We start from the raw sequence: 19,342 nt of genomic DNA, 5'->3' as shown, positions 1-19,342 counted from the left end.
GGGAGTTGGCTGTTCTTTGCAGAGCACATGATGTTCTGAGAGCGAGCTTTATCCCAGGGCTGTTAGCTGAAGGCTGAATGGAGAGGGCTCACTGTGCCCCAAACATGGGTCTCTGTTCCTTTGGATGTGGCCAAAGGTAGCAATGACCACCCTCTTCCCACTGGAGTAATCAGGGTCAAAGTCTGAACAATCAGGAAGCTTTGGGTTTGCAGAGGTAAAAACCTAGCTCAGCCCTGGTAGGGCATCCAATGATCTGAGCTGCAGTCCCTGGCTGGGCAGAGGGTCCCATGGTTTGAGCCGCAGCTCCCCTGCCCCAGCCCAGGAAGTGGGTCCCATGGTCCTATCTTATAACTGAGCTGCAGCCCTGGTCCAGGCAGGGGGATCCCAGCTAAAGCCCCCGGCTCAGACACTGTGCTGCATCCCTTCCTCCCCTCCAAGTTCACCTCTGACCCTCTGGCTTGCAAATGCCTGTGCCTCAGGCCCTGAGAGCTGTGCTCTCCTTACCTCCAGGGAAGCCCTGTTTTGGATGGGAAGGGCAGGGGCAGGTATCAAGGGCCATGGGGAATGGCTTGGCAGCCAGACATGGGTAGCCCATATTAGGTAAGGTTTGGGGCACTGACACGTGCTTGTGCCTCGGTTTCCCCATGTGTACATGGGGTGACATACTCAGCAGAAACTCCACTGGGTGCTGAGCCCCCGGCAGTGTCTGCTTCAGCCCCAAACCCTGGCAAGTTGGCCTCTAAATGGAACCTTGAGGTGGCTGCAGACAAAACTGGGCACCCAACTCTTTTCGGGCCCTGGGCACCCAACAGAGCCTCCCACAGCCCCAGGTTCCTCCTGCATGACCCCACAGCCAAACCCCAAGGCCAGGCCTTGACGACCATGTCCTGGGCTTACCGAGGCAATGTCGATTCCCATCGGTGGCTGGCCTGGGTTGTCTGGGGGGGACTGGGAGAGAGAGGACGGTACTGTGACCAGGAGCGGGGGCAGCTGGGATCCCTGCGTCAGGCTGGTGCTCGGCATCAGGGGGCTGCCTGGGGGGAGGTTGATGGGCACCTGCGGAGGTGGTGGGGATGGTTGCTGCTGGGATACTGGTGGCGGGGGTGGCGGGGGCTGGGGCTGCGGTGGAGTTGATTGCTGGGAGCCTGCCTGGGTGAAGAAGGCGTAGGGCAGCTGTTGCTCCAGAGATAGGGCATCCATGGCCACAGCCTGTGGGAAGAGAAGGGCATCAGATTCAGGTGTCAGCATTGGGGGCCAGGCCACAAGCACCTGGTCCCCCGAGGGGCCCTCATGGCCTGGCAAGTTCAGCAACGATGTGATAGAGATGAACAAAGAGACATCACACCCTGGACCGGGAGGCACAGGCCTAAACGGGGCCTCACCCAGGACTATGGAGGGTCAGCTGGACCTGGGCATCTAATCCAGCTGGCTGCACCCTACACCCCACCAGCCTTTCTTTTACCCTCATTGCACACCAAGAGGTAGGCACAACCTTCTGTATTCACACAGGCTCAGGAAATCCTGGCATCTCTGAACTGAAGTTTCCCCACTGCAGGCAGGCACCAGGTATCACACTATGGGAACCTAGAGGGTGGCCAGCGCCTAGCCCCCTCAGAGAGGGGAAGGGACTGCTCATCACCATCCTGTAGCCTGGCTCACCTGCGGAGGTTAGAGAGGGTGCGAGTGATGAAGGTACTGATGTAGCCACTAGGTGATAACCAGTTCACGCCTTCTCAGAGTTGGAAAGAGGAAAATAAGCAGAGGAAGTTTTCAACAGTCACGAGTCTGTGCAGAGTCCCTGGGATATGCAGGAATCCTGCCCTGAGATGGAGGCATACATGCCCGGGAGCTTAGCAGATGCCTAATCTCTGATAAGTACTTTCCAGAAAGGGAAAGCAAGCCTGAGAGACTGGGGGTGGAGAAAAGGGGCAGGGGTCACAGATGGAGTGAGTGACGACACAGCTGCCAGAAAAACCACCATGGCTCTTCTGGATCCTGATCTGAACAAGACCACTGTACAAGAAGACACAGAGGGGAACCAGGCCCAGAACAGGCATTGAAATGTGTGAATGACTTAATTTTGTTATAAGTGAATTATGCCATCAAGGTTATGTTAAAAAAACAAAGAACAAAAATGTTATCTGGAATAACCAAGATGGCGGCATAGGTAAACACCGGAGACTGCTGCCGCAAACAACCACTTCAAAAATACAACTAAAAGACGGAACAGACATCACCCAGAACCACAGGAAAGCTGGCTGAGGAGAGACTCTTCAACTAGAAGGAAAGAGAACAGCATACCGAAGCTCAGAAGAGGTGCAGTGTGGAAAATATAAAGGTACCGAGGTGCGTGCGCAAAGTGGGCTGGTGGCTGAGGGTGCGGTTGTCGTTTTCAATCAGGAGGGAGTCTCAGACTCTGGGCTCCAGATCTGGGCGAGTCTCTAGGGACTCAGACTCAGACGGGAGAAGCGGGATTGTCCGGCATCAGTTGGAATCTCTCCGAGGTTTGCAGTGGCGGCCGGGGTTCTGAGAAGCAGAGCCTCTAGGACCGGGACTGAGAGCAGCCATAACTGCTCCCTCCACCCGCCCTGTTGATCCTGCCCAGCCCAAGCCCTGCACAGAGCCATTTGCTGGATCGCCTCAGGCAAAGGCTAGATTAGCACCTCCCCAGAGGACAGAAGTTTTCCACACAGCTGATTCTCACAGCCGGTCAGCCTGGTGGTCAAATCCCTCTAGTATTAACTACAACAATCAGGGCTTAACTACAAGACTGCGCACAAAGACTACTAGGGGGTGTACCAAGAAAGCGTAAAAAATGCGGAGACAAAGAAACAGGACAAAACTATCAAGGGAGGATATTGAGTTCAGAACCACACTTTTGAGGTCTCTCAAGAGGCTTCTAGAGTCTGTCGATAAACTTGATGAGATGTACAGGAAATCTAATGAGACCCTCGATGGTGTGATAAAGGACCATCTAGAAAGTAAGCATACACTGACTGAAATAAAGAATATTATACAGACTCCCAACAGCAGACCAGAGGAGGGCAAGAATCAAGTCAAAGATTTGAAATGCGAAGAAGTGAGAAACACCCAACCAGAAAAGCAAAATGAAAAAAGAACCCAAAAATACGAAGATAGTGTAAGGAGCCTCTGGGACAGCTTCAAACGTACCAACATCAGAATTATAGGGGTACCAGAAGATGAGAGAGAGCAAGATATTGAAAACCTATTTCAAGAAATAATGGCAGAAAACTTCCCCCACCTGGTGAAAGAAATAGACTTACAGGTCCAGGAAGCGCAGAGAACCCCAAACAAAAGGAATCCAAAGAGGACCACACCAAGACACATCATCATTAAAATGCCAAGAGCAAAAGACAAAGAGAGAATCTTAAAAGCAGCAAGAGAAAGAAACTCAGTTACCTACAAGGGAATACCCATACGACTGTCAGCTGATTTCTCAACAGAAACTTTGCAGGTCAGAAGGGAGTGGCAAGAAATATTCAAAGTGATGAATAGCAAGAACCTACAACCAAGATTACTTTATCCAGCAAAGCTATCATTCAGAATTGAAGGTCAGATAAAGAGCTTCACAGATAAGGAAAAGCTAAAGGAGTTCATCACCACTAAACGAGTATTATACGAAATGCTGAAAGGTATCCTTTAAGAAGAGGAAGAAGAAAAAGGTAAAGATACAAATAGTGAACAACAAACATGCATCTATCAACAAGTGAATCTAAGAATCAAGTGAATAAATAATCTGATGTACAGAATGAACTGGTGATTATAATGAATCAGGGACATAGAAAGGGAATGGACAGACTATTCTTGGGGGGGAAAGGGGAATGGGAGATGCGGGAAGAGACTGGACAAAAATCGTGCACCTATGGATGAGGACAGTGGGTGGGGAGTGAGGGTGGAGGGTGGGGCGGGAACTGGGAGGAGGGGAGTTATGGGGGGGAAAAAAAAGAGGAACAAATGTAATCTGAACAATAAAGATTAAAAAAAAAAAAAGCAAAAAAAATGTTATCTGTCAGGGATTTTTAAAAAATAGTCAAGTCCTGACTGGTGTGGTTCAGTTGGTTGAGCGAAGGGTCACTGGTTCAGTTCCCGGTTGGGGCACACGCCCAGGTTACAGGCTTGATCCCCAGTCAGGGTGCTTTTGGGGGCAGCCAATTGATATTTCTTTCTCACATTGATGTTTCTCTCTCTCTCCCTCCCTAAAAATAAATGAAAACATATTTTTAAAAAATTAATAAAATGGACAAATTCCTAGAAACACAGAAATTACCAAAACTGACCCAAGAAGAAATAGAAAATCTGGGTAGATCTATATCAAGTAAGGAGGTTGCATTAATAATAAAAAACCTCCCAGTGAAGATAAAAGCTCAGACCTCAGGTGGCTTCGCTCACGAATTTTGCCAAACATTTAAAGAATTAACACCAATGCTTCTCAAACTCTTCAAAACAAACAAACAAACAAAAAACAGAAGAGGAGGGAACACTTCCTAACTCGTCCTATGAGCCTCAAGTGACGAAGTAAACAAGAGAAGAATTAAATTACTAAAATCAAAAAGGGAAGTGGGAACATTACTACCAACTTTACAGAAATAAAAGGATTATGAGAGAGTACTATTACTATGAACAATCATATACCAGCTTGCTACGTGACCTAAATGAAACAGACTAATTTCTATATACACACCATTACCAAAAAATCAAAATTACAGTAAATTGGGGGAGAGAGGGAGATCTCTCTAAAATTTTATTTTGGAAAATTTCAACCAGATCCTAAAAAAGAGAAAGTACCATAATTGAAATATGCCCCATACACACAGCAATTGCTAACATAGGACCTGCCTGTGATGGCACAGGGGACTCCAGGTCACTGATTAATGCATTTCCCATGTGTTTAAAAAATTGACAAAAAGCCAAAAATGCTGGGCTGTTTCTAAGGTCTCCCTGGAAGGAGTAGGTCTCCCAGAGAGACAGAACTGGGCCGTCCCCCACGCCACTGCGCCCTCGAACCTGAGTGATGGGTGACAGCGGGGAGAGGGTGGGTGACACCTGCTGTGCCTGCTGCTGCCGCCGTGTCTCCGAACTCAGGGATAGTGGGCTGACGTTGGCCGGACGGTGCTGCGGTGAAGAGACTGGAGTGTTCATCCCTGGAAGGAAGGAAGGGTTGGCATGACTCTAGCCTCCAAAGGGCCACTCATACACCCATGATCACTACTCGGGACAGCTCAATTGCTCAGACAGAAGCCAGTGGGCATGACCTGATTGCCAGACCCAGGGTACCCCCTCCAAGATCCTGATACCCTGATCTTGGGGACCCCAGCTCTGTGTGGTCTCTATTCTCCTTCCAAAATCCCATGATGACCAACACTCTCCATACTGATCCTGCCATCCCTCCAGGAGGGGTGTCCTGAAGGTCCTGCTGGGCAGTACTTTCCTGCTTCTGGACTGCCACATGATTGGCCCCTAGATGGACATGTGACCAGGCTGATCCAATGAAAGACTGACCTAGGACTTTTGCTGGAACTCCAAGAGAGGCTGGAGGTATAGAGGGAGGGTGTTTGTGTGTGTGTGTATGTGTGTGTGTGTGGCATTCTGTCGCTGGAAGGGGAAGGATCAGCTGGAGAATGAGGTGGGAGAGTCAGCACCTGAGCCCCGGATGCAGCTACACTGGCACTTCCCCTCTTTGGGAGACAATCAATCTACTTTTTTCCCTAAACTGGCTTGGATTTTGGTTAGCTTCAAACAAGTCAGTCCTGTCCAACACTGGAGTTTCCTCTTGACCTTCATGCCCTCCTCACCCTCATTTGATGCACATGTTCTTTCTCATAACTGCTCCTCTGGCCAGATCTCCTCTCAGCCCTGGATTTGTATAACTGGCATCCCCTCCCTCTCCCCATCTCACTTCCACCTCCCCTCCCCCCCCCTAGTGTATTTTTCATGCTGGACCATCAGCTCCACTGGCTAGAAACTCGGTTACTCTTTATCTTCTTCCAAAACCCACATTCCTGATGGAGCTCCAGCCAGAGACTCCACATCCTTCTCTCCCCTTGGCCCCCTCCCCCAGCAATCCAATGCCTGGATACAACTGTTGTGAAGGACCTGAGTGAGGTCAAATTCAGTGTGGCAGCATTTGGGGCTTATGTTATCCCAGGCACTGTGCCAGACAGACAACAGGCCCGCTGATGCAACGAGGAGCCCTGAGGGCCTGGCCTGACCACCCAGACTCTGTTTCCATGTCCTCAAGATGGAGATGATATCAGCTGTCCTTACCAGTTAACTGTGAGGCTTTAATGAACTGTGAGTTAAGGCCAGTGAAGGTGTCTAACTCATCCATGGGAGCCAGGCCCACCCTGCGAAGGGCACCAGATCAACCTTGTTCCAGCAGGTAAGATGACAGGTTCACGGGCCAGTTAGAATGCACCCAGTGTGCACTGAGGGAGATGATGGGCAGTTGCTTACTGTGTCATCCATGTGAGGAGAGCCAGGTCACACCTGCACTTCCCCTTGGATGCCCTGGTGGCTCCTCTTGGCCAAGCAATGCGGGGCACCTGGTGCCATTGATTGCTCCTGAGGCAGGGCCTGGGGATCCAATTTCTGCACAGAACTTGGGACCCAGAAATCAGGCTGCTATGGACACAGAGACATCAAGGGAGGCAGGGTCAGAGGCCTGGGCAGGAGTCCAGGAGACACCTGCTCAGAGCGCAGTTGGAATGGGTACCCTGAGCAGTTGCCTCATCTCCTCTGAGTGTCCATCACTTCATAGGTCCAGCAGGCTGAGGAACATGTGACATCCAGAGAGAGCAGATGTCAGTGTTCAGTAAGCAGCAGAGTCAAATGCCAGGAGTTAGAGGAGCAGTGGGGTGACAGCGGCCGGTGGGCCTGTGGTAAACTGGAGCTCTCTGGCCCATCTTGGGGCATAGGATCTTGACCCACTGCTGCTAGGTCCTCTGATTCAAAAGAAGCCAGAAATCCAGGTTTTTACATGCACTCTCCTGATGTTTAAGAATCTATTCAAAGCACCATACACACACACACACACACACACACACACACACACACACACACACACACACAGTTGTGGGATAGACAAAATACACCACTGGGCTGGATTTGGCACCTGGGCTGCCAGCTTCTAACATCTGCCCTGAATACAAAGGTGGTTTTGAATCCTCTGCTGGACTGCAGTGAGCTCCTGGCCTCACATGGGGGCCTGGAGGGTGAACGAATGCCTTACTGTTGAATTCCTTTTGGCAACCTGGGTCACCTTTGGGAAAAGGAGTGGGGCCAGTTGGAAGAGAAGTCTGGGCAGGCAGGGAGAGCTGCCAGGGGAGGACGAGCCAGGTAATAGGGGCCCATCCCAAGACACATAAGCCCTGAATGCAGGAGCAGCCAGGCACAGAGCAGTGCCAAGGAGGAGGACCCAGGCCTCTTGTCCTCCCAGGTCCCAGCGGACAGCCAGGGAACCGACTTTAGCAAATGTGGAAGGGGACAAAAGGGGCCATTGTCTCCCTCTCTGATGGGAAGGCCTCTTCCTTCTCTCGGGCTCATGATCTGACTGTTGGGTGAGCTGGGGCGGGGGAGGGGGGGCAATCTCCATGTGTGCCAGAGGCTAAGGCTCGGCTTGGCTTAAAACGCACTCAGAAAGTGAAGCCCCTGTCAGGCGAGCCCCTGGAGCGGCAGGTTTGAAAACAATCCAACACATGTCAGACATCACTGGCAGATACTAGAACCAGGTGGCGAGGGTTCGATCCCCGCCCCCGGGTCCCCCTCCCATATGCAGCCCGATTCAGGGTCTGCAGCTTTCACATGTGCTTGTTTTCCTGTGCTTGTTTAGACTCTGCTCAGAAGTGCACAGCTCCTGGTGGGCGCTGGGGGGCTGCCAAGGACTCTCGGGTGGAGGGGGGTGATCCTCTGGAGGCCACAGTCAAAAGTGGGGGAAAATGGAATTTGCATATTATCCTTTTATTATATAGGATATGCATTGCCCATGAACACAGACAATAGGGTGGTGAAGGCCTGGGGCGGGGTGGAAACTGGGTGGTGGGGGTCAAGGAGAAAAAAGGGAGGACATCTGTAATACTCTCAACAATAAAAATTTAAATAAATAAAAAAGTGGGGAAAAATGGGGCCAGGCAACGGCAGTGTCAGCATCAGCCAGGGAAAGTGGGGGGCAGTAGTCCCAGAACCAACCTTCCACTCTCTTCCTCTGCACATGCACAGGCCAATGCTTACGCTGCTGCCCACTGGTCTCTACGGGCCATGGGTCTTGGGCTTCCCTGAATCTACTCATTTGTCTTTGGGCCTTCAGGGGGGTTGGGGGTGGGCGGGGGGCATGGCTGGGATGGTGCCCTTTGCTCTGTAGCTAAGCCTGGGTGGGCACAGGGCCAGGGGCAATCTCAACATCCTCAGGCCAGAGTCCCACTCCTCTCTTCATTGTCTGGCTTCCATCCCCTGATCTAAAAACCTAGGACCATTGTACTGTCTCCAACACACCTCACATTTGCAGGCCCCATGGGCCCCAGAGGTAGGACTGACTCTCCACCACTCCTCACATCAACCCAGCTCCCAAGCCAGCCAATTTCCCCCAGAAATCTCTCTTCAGAGTGTCTGATGGAGCCCTGGCTTGGTCTAGGTGCGGCCTCCCCTCTGACAGCCTGTTCTCCCCGGGCAGTCAGAGCGCTTGCAAGTGAACGTGACTTTGAGCGTGTGATTATCTCAGAAAGTGCTGCATAGTGCTGCCCACCACACTCAGGGTGATGACATGCGAATGCGGCTGCTCTGTGGTCCCTGTGCAGGAAGAAGGGAACATGATGTAGTGCTCTCACTGACCACCAAGTCCTGATACCTTTGGGTTCACAGGGGGCCCCCTTGAGCCCTCCTGCTCGCTGGGGCTGCTGGGAGCACCCTATCTCTTCTCTGAATGCAAACCCAGAGTCAACTCAGTGCAGGGGTCACAGTGGGGTTGCAGGGGAGTGAGGCTTAGCCCAGGGGACAGGTGAGAACAAAGTACTTAGGGTGAGTACAGAAAAGCAAAAAAGCAACGCTGTGTAAGCCAGGTGGAGGGTGTGAGCAGAGGCCAGGAGGCCTCACTACGGGAAGGTGGTGTGAGCAGAGATGGGGCAGGTGAGGGGTCCTTGCCGCCTAGAGAAAGAGGAGGACCATGGGGGAGGAACAGCATGTACAGAGGCCCCGAGGTGAGCTCATTAGCTGGAGAGGAGAGGTGTGGGAGGTGAGGGGCTATGCAAGGACCGGAGCAGAGGAGGGCCATGAGCTGACAGCTGTTCTGGGTGGAGAAGAGGCTGGGACTGAGAAGGGGTGTGGCAGCAGGTGGAGGCTGTACAGGATGAGGAGGGTCCGAGTTAGGCTGGGTCCTGATGGTGGGGCTAATAGACATGCCAGTTGGTCAGGGTGGGCAAGAGGACCAAAGGATTGAGGAGTACAGCTCCAGGTTCCTGGTCTGTGTTGCAGGGAGATAGTGCCATAGGCCCCTAGGAGGAACAGGGTTGGGGTGGTGCCAAGAGATACTGGGATGGGCAAGGGCCCCAAGGGTCGCCCCTGAAGACATAGCCAGGGAGAAATGAGTGTGGAGCCTGGGGAGGGGGTCAGGCTGGAGTGTCCCAAGAAGGCAGCCACAGTCAGCTATGGGGTGGGAAGAAAGGGAAAGTCTGGTGGACCACACTCTCTAAAGCTCCCAGCACCCCTCAGAACCACTGTCCCATCCCTAGAGACAACATGAGCCTTCCCAATGCGGGGTCTTTGCCCAGACTGTACCCTCTGTCCTAACACCACTCGCCTTGGGATAGCCTAGTAACACCAAGCCTCCACTCCATGTTGGGCTGTTCCCACTTTATGCCCAGCATTTTGGAAATGACCCTGCTCAGTCGTTTCTCTCTCTCTCTCTCTCTCTCTCTCTCTCACACACACACACACACACACACACACACACGTGCCATCCTTGCTAGCAAGTGAACTTTGCTGGGGAAGGAAGTGTCCTCACCCTCCCGGCCTTACCCTGGCCAGTGCTGCCGATGCCCAAATGCGTTAAGTTGGCAGTGAGGTTGCCGGTGCTGCTGGAACTGCTGAGCGCTGGGAAGGTGGGCTCCTCGGGGTCCAGTGGGGTTGGAAGCGGGGAGGGGAAGTGGATGTTGGTCAGGTCAGGCAGGGAACCCCCGGTGTTGTGGGTGGTAGGAATCAGGGCTGTAGTGTTTTCCTGGTCAGCAGATGGAAAGATGCTGGGAAAAGGCCAGACACAGGGGAGTTGACCTCTTGGACTGTGGCTGCTGGTTCTCCCCCAGAAGCTGTGGTGGCAGTGGTGGGGGATAGGGGGGGCTTGAAAAAAAACACACTAACTGGTGCAAAAGGACATCCTGCGATCAGATGCGGTCATGCTCGAGAAACAACCATCAGCCCAAACCTCCAATGGGAAGCAGCTTATCCCTGCAGGGCAGGGAGAGGGGATAGGATGAGGGTCCTCCTGCTGTCTGGGGACAGTGTGTCTAAGGCAGTGGTTCTCAACCTGTGGGTCGCGACCGCTTTGGCGGTAGAATGACCCTTTCACAGGGGTCGCCTAAGACCATCCTGCATATCAGATATTTACATTACGATTCATAACAGTAGCAACATTAGTTATGAAGTAGCAACGAAAATAATTTTATGGTTGGGTCACAACATGAGGAACTGTATTTAAAGGGCCAGAAGGTTGAGAACCACTGGGACTCTAAGGGGTGGAAGCATCCCCCAGGGCAAGCCTTGCTGGGTGGCCACCAGCAGCTCAGCATCCCTCTTGTCTGGACTTGTAGCCTCTCGTGAACAGGTGGAAATTGGGGTGGGGTTGCCGTCTGAGCAGCCCCTGGTGGCCATAGGCATGCAGGGCAGGTCCCACTGTGACTTACTTGATTCCGGGGACCTCGCAGGACTTGGGCCTGGACCCTGCCTGAAAGAGAAGACAGCAAAGGCTCAGCAGCCTCCTCATAGCATGGCTGATCTCCCCAAGAGAGCTGAGTGATGCTCAAGGAGAAGCAAGCTATGGGGTCCCAGGGAGTCCCACAGATGAAGAGCGTCCCTAAGGGACTGTGTGTGTGTGTGTGTATGGGGGGGGGGGGGGGTGCCCCAGACATGCCCAGGGGCTAAACCAAGAGTTAAGTGGAGAGGATCTCCCTATGGTCCCTCCCAGCTTCACTGTGTCTGCTGGTAAGGTAGCACAGTCCAGGGGTGATGTGGTGCCTTGTCAGAGCTGGTGTCCCGGGGGATCGTGTTGCCTGCTCTTTACATCTCAGCCCCTCAGACTGCCCACAGCTGTTGGCCACCAGCTCTGTAGAGGTCCACTGGGAACCTGGGTGGCTGAGGCTAACCCCTCATATATTCCTGGATCAGGGTGGGAAGGAGAGGGAGTCAATAGGGCAGAGACTGCTTCTGCTCAGCATCTGTCTGTCCACCCCCAGAAAGAACATCATGTGGGGAAGCCTGAGACAGCTTGGACTGGCTGCCCTGAAACAAAGAGGCTGCCACTGTGGCACCAGGGGACCGGCCTTCCTGTGGTGCCTCGAGGTGTGACTCCCATGGGGACCCCAGCATACCACCATTTGAGGACCAGAACTCTGGCCACCCTGCAGGCTAGCCCAGGAGAAGGGGTCCTAGGGAAACCCTATGGGCAGTAAGACCTCTGTGAGCTAGAGCAGCGGTTGCCAACCGGTGGTCCCCGGACCACTGGTGGTCCGTGAGGTCTGAAAGGTTGGCGATCGCTGAGCTAGAGACACTATTGCCACCGGAGATCTGCAGGCTCCAGGCCAGGCCTCTAGATTCTCATTCAAGGAGAAAGCAAGGAACTCTCTTCCTCAGGCAGCAGACATGACAGGACAAAGCCTGCGTGCTAAGAGGCGCTCCACTGTGTCACGTTCCCTAATTCCTGTCTGCCTCTGGGGCCCTCAGGTAGACACTCCTGTTGATGTGTTCTTTAGGGATTACCAGACAAGAATGTGGACCCACTGGGGAGGGCTGGGTCAGCCCACAAACACACCCAGTGAGAAGGGAATGCCTGACTGGCAGTAACTGGGCTGCCTCAGGGGGCTTGTGACCTTGAGCTTCTGTAGGGAACTGGGTGGAAGGGATTTCTACATGGCCACAGGCTCCTTAATTCTGGGAGTAAACATTAGCTTTATTACTGGATTTTTGCAAAGCACCTTGACAATGACTTTCTAAAGAATCTTTTCAAAAACATTCCACATAAACAGTATTAAGAATTCACCCACCCTTGGCCAGTGTTTCTCAGTAGTTAGAATGTCAGCCCCCCACCAAAAGGTTATGGGTTCGATTCCTGACCCCAGTCAGGCAACATGCAGGAGGCAACAAATTGATGTGTCTCTCACATCGATGTTTCTCTTTTTCTCTCTCTGCCCCCTTTGCCTCCCTTCTACTCTCTCTAAAAAGCAATGGAAAAAATATATGTGGGTGAGGATTAAAAAAAAAAGTCTCACCAGGATGCTGGGCTCTGCCACCCTCTTCTTACTCCCAGGATGACAGGGTGTTTCCCCACCACTAACCATCTTCTCTTTCTTTATGGCAGCACCACATTCAGGTGCAGGGACCCTGATGTCCTTGTGTCATCCTTGTGCAGGGGCCATACTAATCCCTGTATTGTCCAATGTTAGTGTATGTGCTGTGAAAGCAAGCATGGATTTTATTTAATTCTTTTTTTTAAAACATATTTTTTACTAATAGTATTTTCAGAGAGGAAGGGAGAGGGAGAGAGAGATAGAAACATCAATGATGAGAGAGGATCATTGATTGGGTGCCTCCTGCACGCTCCCAAACCCAGGCATGTGCCCTGACCAGAATCAAACCGTGATTTCTGGTTCATAGGTTGATGCTCAACCACGGAGCCACGCTGCCAGGCTTATTTAATTCTGTACATGCTTTTCACTGGGGTAACAGGCCTGCATTCGTGGTAAATCAGCCGGCATGAGTGGTCAAATCTAAGTGAGGGTTTTACTTCAGGGAGGACGAAGCTCCTTCAATGTGTTGTTTCATCATCTTTGCTTGGCTGTGCTTAAAAAAAGACCAAGAAAGAAACCACTTCTAAAAGCCCAAAGGCTCTTACCTTCTTGGTGTCCCATACTTGCTTAGAAAGGTTCTTGTCCGTCTCTGAGGTGGTCTCCTCCATTCCTGGGACTGTTAGTAGTAAGACTAGAGTGAGGTGTGGGGAGAAGGAGAGTCAGAAAGGGAATCTCTGCAGCTGCCTGGCGGTAGCAGGAGAGCACTTCCCTGACATACAGTCACAACCGTGATAGTAATGTGCCCCAATAGTGACTTCTGGGGATTGTACTAATGTACAAAATGGGTTTCATTAAAACAAAACAAAAACATTAAAAAAAGTCGGAGAACCTGTGACTTAAGCTCTAGAGCAGCGGTTCTCAACCTGTGGGTCGCGACCCCTTTGGCGGTCGAACGACCCTTTCACAGGGGTCGCCTAAGACCATCCTGCATATCAGATATTTACATTACGATTCATAACAGTAGCAACATTACAGTTATGAAGTAGCAACGAAAATAATTTTATGGTTGGGTCACAACATGAGGAACTGTATTTAAAGGGCCAGAAGGTTGAGAACCACTGCTCTAGAGCTAAGGACATGTATCATTCAGCCTCCCAATGGGATCGACTCAGCCTTGGAGATGGCGGGCTATAGAGAACAGCTGAGAACTTCTCTCTGGCTCCAGTGAATGGCCACTGCCCTGTGGACAGGTGACTCTCCCTCTTGAGCCATCATCACAGTGTCACATTGCTCAGTGTTAGATGGGTTGAATGGAGCCACCATGGTAGCTGTGGCCCCTTAAGTTAGTTGAAATGCCAGCCAACCCTAGAGGAGGGAAGGAGGGGAAGAGAGGAGGAAAGAAGGGAAGTTCTGAGACTGGATGGGCATCATTTGAAGCCATGAAACCAGTCGCACCTGAAGGCCCCTTCCTTGAACCTTTTGGTAACAGTGAGACTAAACATTTTCTTGATGAGACTCAATTTCTTCATGCCTGTTGGAGGTTCAGGCCTGCATTCGTGTTAAATCAGCTGGCATGAGTGGTCAAATCTGAGTGAGGGTTTTACTTCAGGGAGGATGAAGCTCCCTCAATGTGTTGAACAGAGCCAGATGGATCAACCCCGCCTTCCTGAAACCTGGAGGGGCCAGGCTCGGGGTGGGAGGGCAGCCAGGCTAAGCCCTGACTCTGTCACCGTCTGGCCCCGACTGGAGGAATGAGGACAGGTAACATGTCTCGCTTCCCCACACCCCAAGGCCAATTGGACTCTGAGGTGCCGGGGGTTCCAGACTTGCAGCTCTCTTCCACAGTCACAGAGCCCCACCTACCCCAAAAGCCCACATTTCTTGGGAGACCCACCATGGAGATGCCATCTCAGAATTGCCCCCCAGTACAGGAAACAGGAGGGAAGCTCCAGGCACCATGTCCTCATCACCTCTGAACATTCAGAACCCTGGCTTTTATTACGAAGACAATTCCTTCTGCAATCTCACCTTCACTGCCTGATGAGCTAGGGTCCCAGGAAGATGGAGTGCAAAGAGAGCCCCTGCAAGGGGTAAAGTTCTGGTGGACAATCCTGTCAGTAGAATCTCCCTGGTGTTTACACACTTGCACAGTGAACTGCTAATACAAAACAATAAGCACTTGGGCTTTAACTGTACCTGATTAATTCTCTGGTTTCAGTGTCTTGGGGCAGACAGGCCCCTATGGGGCTGCCTGGGGCTGGCCTCACAGCATCACATTCCCCTCTCTGGATGATGCTGCCCCAGTTTTTAAGATGGCATGTGCCCTCCTGGAAGGTCCCAGTGATGCTGCCTATGCCTGGCTCCGAGGAGAGGTTGGGAGCCTGGGCACAGATGGCCCAGCCGCAGCGCTATGGACATGGCCCAGTTGGAGAGGAGCCTCTGGGCAAGAGCTGGGAAAGAATCAGCCTTTTTCCCACCCACCAAGGTCAGGATGGGCCTAGGATATGGACCACGAGGGTTCTGAGCAGCACAGCCAGGATATGGCCCAGTGTAAAGCCTTGGGTCAAGCTCTACCTGAAACTCAACATCTAGCTGTGACCTGCTTAGTCATGAGCTGATAACTGCCCCTTTTGCTTGAGCTTGCTGTCCCCTACATTTGAAAAAAACACGCAAGGTCCCCAGACTGCGTGGCAATGCTGAATCCATGAACAGAAGGCAATGGGTGTTTACAGGCACTGCTTTCTCTGCCTAGAAACCTCCTACACACGCTTCAAAATCCAACTCAAATAGTACCATCTCTGAAGTTTCCCTGAGCCCCTCCCCTTGTCCCACAGCACCCACTGAATCTTTCTTCACAAGTCTATCCACCCCTGAGCTGTGACCTCTGTGAGCACAGGGACTACCATTGGCCTTGCCTGACCTGAGGAAAGATGCCCATGTACCTGGCCCATACCTCTTTTCTGGTGTGCGTCCTGGGACCCCCCCATAAAGGGCTCTGGCTGGGTGGGTGTCATTGTGCTCTGGTGCAGGGCAGAGTCAGAATTGGTCCTAGGAGAAGAGAGAGACAGTGAGCATAGGCCCTAAGGGTGATGGAGGAGGACAGTCCTGGCTCCACTTGATCCAGGACACACCGGATGGGACAGAGGCGGGGCAGTTGTAGGTCTTTTTTTGTGAGCTGTTGCACCTGAGCATTATTCTCAAAAGAACCACAGGAGTGACCATGACCATGGTTTTCGTCTGCAAAGCCTGTTTGCAGAAGAGATGTCCCCCTGTCCTAACCTGCCTGTCTGTCCCCAGTCCCTCCCACCTCCCCACCCTCTGTGTACTTCTCTGCTCAAGGAAAGGACAGAGCCTTCTTGCTGAAACCTTTTGGAGAGGGGGCCCAATGGTCCCACCATGGCCAAGCCTTGTGGGTACAAGCCCCTAGCCCATCACTGGGTCCCCTTTGGTGACAAACACCAATGGGCAACCCCACCCTCTGGGACACTCAGTTGCAAACCAGGTGTGATGGGCAGGAAGAGGAGGCAGTGACATAAGGCTCAGAGAAGGCCCCAGAAAGAATGCATCCCCTGGGTGGGAAGGGGAGGGAATGGCGTGTATGTGTGTGTAGGTGAGGACCTTGTTCCAATCAGCCCAAATGCTGCCAAGAGCTCAATCTTCCGCCCCAGGGTCAAGGCAATCTGCCCCCAGCTACAGGTGCCTGGAGGGAGGGGTTTCAGAACAGCCCTCAGCTGCCCAGGACACTGTGGGTGCCCAAGGGTAGCTGGGTGGACATGAAAAGGTGCATCAGCACAGCTAGCAATTCGGGGAGGAGAATAAGAGCTGCATGCACCCAATGGGGATGACCCAGACACTGAGAGTGACATGGAAGAAACTTAGTTAAGGGAGAAGAGCAGATTACAAAGGATCAGCCATTCTCTGATCCCAGGGCTAGCTGCACAGTGAGGAACCAGTCAGGGTCCTAGCCGCCCCCTCACCCCAACTATGTGTCTTTGAGCAAGTATTCTGACCTCTCTATGCTCACTTTCCTTATATCTACAATGGGGATGATAACAACTCCTATTCCACAATGCTCTGTGTGTTTTATATCAGTTAATGTATTGATGGTTGAATAGGGCCTGATATATGATAAGTACTTGGTGGGAATTTAATTATGCTATTGAGTTAAATATATTACATACTGTATGATACACATATATATTTTTAAGTTTCCTTACTTTTGGTCTTTTTTTTTTTTTACTGAAATTGCATATACACATACACATTTTCTGTATGTGGTAAAGTATGGGTAACAAACTTGACCATTTTAACCATTTTTTTCGTAATTTAATTTTTTTAAATTTATTGATTTTTAGAGAGAGGCAGAAGGGGAGAAGAAAACATCAATTTGTTGTTCTACCCATCCATGCATTCACTGGTTGATTCTTGTATGTACCTTGACTGGTGATCAAACCTGCAACCTTGGCATATTGAGACAATGCTCTCACCAACTGAGCTACCCAGCCAGGGCCTTAACCATTTTTAAGTGTATACTTCTGTGGCATTAAATGGATTCACACTGGGTGCAGCCAACACCTGTATTATATAGACTATAGGCCCAGTGCACTAATTCATGCATGGGTAGGATCCCTCAGACTGGCTGGCGATCGAGGCCTATCGGGGGACTGACCAGCTTGGGGGAGGGACCCCGGGAGGTTGGCCGACCAGCCCCCCAATTGGGGTCTATTGGGGGGCCGGCTGGCAGGGAGGAGGGACCACGGGAGGTTGGCTGGCTGGTTGGAGGGGCCAGCCGGCCAGGGGGAGGGGCCACAGGAGGTTGGCTGGTCACAGGAGGTTGGCTGTGGGAGCACACTGACCACCAGGGGACAGCTCCTGCAATGAGCGCCTGTCCCCTGGTGGTCAGTGCGCATCATAGCGATTGGTCTACCGGTCATTCCGGTCGGTTGGTCCTAACAGTCACTTAGGCTTTTATATATATAGATATTTATACTTATTATTTTAGACCTTTCTAGATAATGGTATTATGGGTGCTTTTTCCTCCTTTGGGTACATTTATTTATTTTCCTAATCTTCTAGCAATGAATGTATAATACTCTTTATAATCAGATTTTCATGACTGTTTAGCAATGTGGGAAACCACAACATTAAATGGGGGGTGGGAAAGCAAGCTACAATGCTGAATAACCTATCTAATAAAGAGGGAATATGCTAATTGACCCTCATGCCATCGCAAAGATGGCAGTGCCCACAGCCAATAAGGAGGGAATATGCTAACTGACTGTCCCACCCTCAAAGATGGCAGCGCCCACAGCCACAAGATGGCAGCGCCCAGTCCCCTCAGCCCCGCCGGGGCGGCAGGCGTGCTGCTTCATGTGCCTGCCTCTGGAGTCCCCCAGTCCCCTCAGCCCCGCAGCAGCTCAGGGCCGGCCCGAGGTGCAGGCAAGCCTCGGATGTCGGCTGCCCAGCCACCCAGGGCCGGCCCAAGGCGCAGGTAACCAGGGCCAGCTGAGGCTTGCGCTGCCAGCAGTAGCAGCAGCAGAGGTGTGATAGGGCGTCGCCCGCCCCCGAGGGCTCCTGTGAGAGGGGGCAGGCTGGGCTGAGACCCCCCCTTCCTGTGCATAAATTTTCATGCACCAGGCCTCTAGTCCAATATAATTTCAGCTTTGCTTAAAAAAGAAAAAGCTGATTTCTAAAAACTCCTAGATGCTTTTTTATTTTTATTTTTTTAATATATATTTTATTGATTTTTACAGAGAGGAAGGGAGAGGGATAGAGAGCTAGAAACATGGATAAGAGAGAAATATTGATCAGCTGCCTCCTGCACACCCCCTACTGGGATGTGCCTGCAACCAAGGTACATACCCTTGACCGGAATCGAACCTGGGACCCTTCAGTCCGCAGGCTGATGCTCTATCCACTGAGCCAAACCAGTTAGGGCTCCTAGATGCTTCTTAGTTTTGTCATTTTAAAGTGACTACATATTGATTTTCCAAGCACAACCAGGATGAAAGTTTGGTTTTGTTTTCAACAAGAGGGCTAGGGGCTGGTTCTGGGTCACTGACCTTCTCCAGCTGGTGTCCGAGGGTGGTGAGAGGTACACAGTACCATAGGGGCAGCTGTCCGCTTGAGTGTGAGTTAAGGGGTCGGTGCTGTTGACTTAAGCCCCACCCTAGCCCCAAAAACCTGGTGGCCAGGCTACTGGGAACCTGCAAACAGCTGGGCCTGCAGGGCAGGAAGGGGGGGCCCTTTCCTTCCTGGCTGCGAGTGGCCCCAGGGGTGACCCCATCCACCTAGCACTCAGCACTCACCCCCTGCGAGCACACGTGCGGGCTACACCCCTTCCAAGAGGGGCCCCAGCTGTGAAACCGGGGCTCATGGGGGCGGCAGGGAGTCTAGTTCAGATGACCCAGGTCATGACTCTTAATTCTGGGCTGATGGGCGGATCCTGGGGCCTGAGGGCTCTGTCTGGGGCCCAGCTGGTCAGGCTTCCCCTGCCGCGGAAATGAGAACCAGGAAAGAACAGGCTTCTCTGTTCTAGGAAGCAGAGGGTCCCAGAGCAGCACTCAGACTCTGGGGGGGCGAGGTGGGGGGGGCGCTGGCTGGCTGGCTGAGCACCAAGGGGTGGCCAAGGTGGGGGGGAACTCCTGACGCTCTCTCTGCTTAGCTAAGGTACAGACAGGAATTTTGTGTTTTGAGAGAGGTACACCAACATGGCCTTAATGTGTAGTCACTCTGCTCACAGCCTTCCTGGGCCCCACTGCCCAGCTGGGCATCCAAGTACAATGTGATTCAACATCACCTTCCCCAATTCTCACCTCAGGCTGCATGCTCCAGCG

General features: G+C 52.0%; 1 protein-coding gene and 1 pseudogene across 8 annotated transcripts in view; both read right to left on the bottom strand.

Annotated features, from left to right (window-relative positions):
* Nucleotides 1-19,342, bottom strand: part of CRTC1 (CREB regulated transcription coactivator 1) — a 65,979-nt gene that overhangs the window by 11,677 nt on the left and 34,960 nt on the right. For 5 of the 8 annotated variants that reach the window (XM_070416471.1, XM_070416474.1, XM_070416475.1 and 2 more), the window contains 7 exons: nt 18,569-18,630; nt 15,460-15,554; nt 13,112-13,197; nt 10,908-10,948; nt 10,027-10,247; nt 5,026-5,162; nt 898-1,209 (listed from right to left, as the gene is read on the bottom strand). In XM_070416471.1, coding sequence (XP_070272572.1) covers nt 898-1,209; nt 5,026-5,162; nt 10,027-10,247; nt 10,908-10,948; nt 13,112-13,197; nt 15,460-15,554; nt 18,569-18,630 — 954 coding nt within the window. The remainder of the gene's footprint in view (nt 1-897; nt 1,210-5,025; nt 5,163-10,026; nt 10,248-10,907; nt 10,949-13,111; nt 13,198-15,459; nt 15,555-18,568; nt 18,631-19,342) is intronic. The other 3 variants (XM_070416476.1, XM_070416479.1, XM_070416472.1) reach the window with 2 other exon arrangements.
* LOC139011861 (U6 spliceosomal RNA) lies at nt 12,584-12,682 on the bottom strand (annotated as a pseudogene).

The sequence above is a fragment of the Myotis yumanensis genome, unplaced genomic scaffold, assembly GCF_028538775.1.
Source record: "Myotis yumanensis isolate MYYU_CA2020_CCGP unplaced genomic scaffold, mMyoYum1.0.hap1 SCAF_5, whole genome shotgun sequence".
Taxonomy (NCBI): Eukaryota; Metazoa; Chordata; class Mammalia; order Chiroptera; family Vespertilionidae; genus Myotis; species Myotis yumanensis.
The sequence above is the reverse complement of the archived record's forward strand: the minus strand, read 5'-3'. Positions and strand labels throughout refer to the sequence as shown.